General features: G+C 37.7%; 1 protein-coding gene across 1 annotated transcript; it reads left to right on the top strand.

Moving 5' to 3' along the window:
• Positions 1-246: 246 nt before the first annotated feature.
• On the top strand, positions 247-3057 carry LOC111886674 (root phototropism protein 2). The gene is made up of 5 exons (XM_023882926.2): positions 247-637; positions 731-800; positions 914-1282; positions 1442-2176; positions 2404-3057. The coding sequence occupies exons 1-5, from the start codon at positions 576-578 to the stop codon at positions 2881-2883; spliced, it is 1716 nt and encodes a 571-aa protein (XP_023738694.1). The 5' UTR covers positions 247-575; the 3' UTR covers positions 2884-3057.
• Positions 3058-3580: the final 523 nt, after the last annotated feature.

The raw sequence follows: 3580 nt of genomic DNA on the forward strand, positions 1-3580 counted from the left end.
CCTAAACTAACACCTAATTCCACATATGTTCACAACGGGACTTGAACTCTCAACCTCAATGAGGAAGGGCACCACCTGATACTGCTGGGCTAGAAGCCCTTTGGTAAATATTTGTTGCGTGCATAGAAAAAATAACATAACCATGTTGCATTTTTTTTTCGCTCAATCCTTTGATATTAAATAAGATATAAACTTCTTAATCTACTAAACGTATAAAGGAGAATAGGGTTATAAACCAATGAGATTTTGCTTTTATACATACATATACTTAAATGATGATGAAAATAAAAAAGGGAGTGTAAAGTACACGTGAGTGTGTACCTGGTTTTCAGGGTGCTTTCATTGTTTATTTATCATTGTGTGGTATCTCATTAAGCTACGTGATACGATATCTTTTACTTATTACTACTACCTCTACGTATAATTATTATGTAGGCCAATATGCACCACTGTCTTTTTATTTATCCTATTTATTACTATTTACTAGTTTACTACTCTATATAACCAAAGAAGACCAAGAGATCATCTCCATATCCTAACAAGTAACAACTGCCTTTCTTTTACAAATCGCAAAAATGTCGACACAGGTCAAGAACACCGACAGTCTTTCTCTTGATACGAATACGACTGAACACGGGTATTCATCAACAACTATACCCACCAAACACCCAATTTATCAAAAAAAAAAAAAAAAAAAACTTATTTCTCTCGTTTCTTTCTACTGTTTCAGGGTTTTATCTGAAGATATACCAACCGACATAATGGTGCATGTTGGTGATGCAAAGTTCCCACTTCACAAGGTATGAATATGATCATAGAAAAGAATTAAAGCCAACCTCTCAAATCCTACAGTGATTTTGCATGTGCATGTGTATAATAACTAACTAGTTTTAGTCATGTATTATAATGGCAGTTTATGTTGGTAGCGAAGAGCAACTACATAAGAAGCTTAGTTGTAGAATCGGGTGTACCTGATTTGGAGATGATAGATCTATCTAATATCCCAGGAGGAGCTGAGATCTTCGAGAAAGTAGCAAGGTTTTGCTATGGCGTCAATTTTGAAATCACTGTAAACAATGTAGCAGCTCTCCACTGTGCTGCGGAGTACCTCGAAATGAATGATCATGGCAACCTTGCGAGCCGGACGTATGCCTTTCTCGCGAAAGTAGCCTTAACTCGCTTATGTGGCGCCATCACTGTTTTAAAATCATGTGAAGATCTTCTTCCTATAGCTGAAAAGCTCAACATCGTTAATCAATGTGTTGAAGTGGCAAGCGCTAAGGTATATATATATCCTTGATAAATATTCAAAATCGACGTTCAATTTGACGTTTTGATAGTAACTGTTTCAGAAAAATGAGCATTCATGGCTTATTAGATCTTCATTTCGTGCAAAATACCTCGAAACTAATGAAAAGCGTGAATCGATGTTATCTTGCAGGCTTGTGACGAAGCATATTTTCCCAGTCGTTCACCTCCGAATTGGTGGACAGAAGAATTATCGATCGTCGGTATAAACTTCTTTCAAAAAATCATCCATTCGATGAAATCACGTGGAGCCAAGGCACTTATAATCGCCGTAGCAATCATAACCTACGCCAAGCGAACGCTGCCGGATCTCGTGCGCTACCACTCCGTCGCCGCCGTAAAATCTCCAATTTCCGATCACTCCTCCGTGTCCAGAATCAAACAACGAAACCTACTAGAGTCAATCGTCGCTCTATTCCCTATCGAAAATCAACAAGCTGTTTTCTCAATTAATTTCCTATGTTGCCTCCTCCGGACAGCGATCTTCCTCGAAGCCAATGTCGATTGTAAGAAGCAGCTCGAGAAGCGGATATCAGTCATTCTAGATCAAGCAACCATCGACGATCTACTCGACCTGTCATACACGTTTGACAGAGAGAGGTTGTGTGATATGGAGAGTGTAAGGAGGATCGTGACGGGATTCGTGGAGAAGGAGAAGAGTGTGGTGGTATTTAACTCCGGTGACTTTGGAGAGGCTCCTTCGCCGGCGATGCTGAGGGTTGCGAAGATTATCGACGCGTATCTCGCTGAAATCGCCAAGGCTACTGAATTGAGCATTTCAAAGTTCAATGGAATTGCTAATTTGATGCCGAAAAATGCTCGAGAAGTTGATGATGATCTCTACTGCGCCATTGATAGATATCTCAAGGTAACTTGATCCCCATTGTTAATTTGCTTATCAAAACGTTCAGCTCCCAAAATACAATATTTTTGTAACATGAATATATTCGTTTTAGTTATTTATAAAACCGTTAGGTGGATTAAGCAAAATAAACAAATAAAAATGGTCTTAAAAGAAATACAGAATATATAGTCTTCATTTTAATAGTATGAGTACAAGAGATATTATAATGAACACTAATTTCTAATTTCCAGAGTCATCCAAATTTGGATGAAATCGAACGAGAGAAAGTTTGTAGCACGATGGATCCACTTAAACTATCTACCGAAGCAAGGACACACGCTTCTCAAAACAAAAGACTTCCATTACAAATAGTTTTACACACAGTTTATTATGATCAATTACAAATAAGAGGTGATATCGATGGACAAAGCACACCCGGTGCCCAAAGCATGAGGTGTCAAGTACAAGCAGATGTGGCATTGGCCAAAGAAAATGAAACCTTAAGATCTGAATTATTGACGATGAAGATGTACATATCAGATCTGCAAAAGAATCAAGTGGGAGCGACATCTAGTAAAACGAAGAAGATGAAGAAGCCTACTCTCTTCTCATCAGTGTCCAAGACTTTGGGAAAATTAAATCCTTTTAAAAGTGGATCAAAAGACACGTCGAATATTGACGATGGAATAGATCATGTAAAGCCTCGTAGGAGAAGATTTTCTATGTCGTAGATGTGATTTGTGAGGTAATGTCTTGATGACACTTCTGCAAAAGTGTCCATTTGGTTTACATAAAGTGAGTCACTTTAGACCAACATTGTATTTTGTTTTATAAGTTTTATTTTGTTTTGAATTTGATCTCAAATGGATATTTTACCGTTATTAGATATCATATTATCTTTTTTATTATATATATTTAATTAATATTAATCTCTAATCTCTAAATATTATTAAAACAAAACCTTAAATTCTACAATGAAGAAACAAGGGCCCTTGATTGCATTTCCCTCCTTTAGTCTCCACCTTATGATCATTTTGCTGACATCATCCTGACCCAAAAAAATACACGCGCCTCCCGAATAAGACTTCCTTCTTACGATTCATTCCTAATTTCATTCTTAGGTTTTCTCTCCACACAATCAACACAATCAGCTCCCCATGAAACTCAATAGATACGAACCTTAACCCCTTCCTTCTGCCGATATGCGTAACCCCATTGATTTCATATATACATGGAATCGATCCTATGCGTTCTACTTCTGCTGATATGGAATCGATCCTATGCGTAACCCCAAGAAGCCCTGAGGGGCACCGCGTCGACCATCAACGATTTTCGATCCTGTGTGTTCTACTTCAGATGCAGATGAAATATGTTGAAGCTCGATTATGAGATCGAGTTCTTTATGCATATAAGATTTTGAAAGATGGG

This window comes from Lactuca sativa, chromosome 8, assembly GCF_002870075.4.
Source record: "Lactuca sativa cultivar Salinas chromosome 8, Lsat_Salinas_v11, whole genome shotgun sequence".
In the NCBI taxonomy this organism is placed as follows: domain Eukaryota; kingdom Viridiplantae; phylum Streptophyta; class Magnoliopsida; order Asterales; family Asteraceae; genus Lactuca; species Lactuca sativa.

What these genes read in the sequence shown, in the direction of transcription:
- LOC111886674 (XM_023882926.2), top strand. Translation starts at nt 576, where the DNA reads ATGTCGACACAGGTCAAGAACACCGACAGTCTTTCTCTTGATACGAAT. An exon ending in ACGAATACGACTGAACACGG is followed by an intron (nt 638 to 730) that starts GTATTCATCAAC and finishes CTACTGTTTCAG; the next exon opens with GGTTTTATCTGAAGATATAC. An exon ending in CAAAGTTCCCACTTCACAAG is followed by an intron (nt 801 to 913) that starts GTATGAATATGA and finishes TTATAATGGCAG; the next exon opens with TTTATGTTGGTAGCGAAGAG.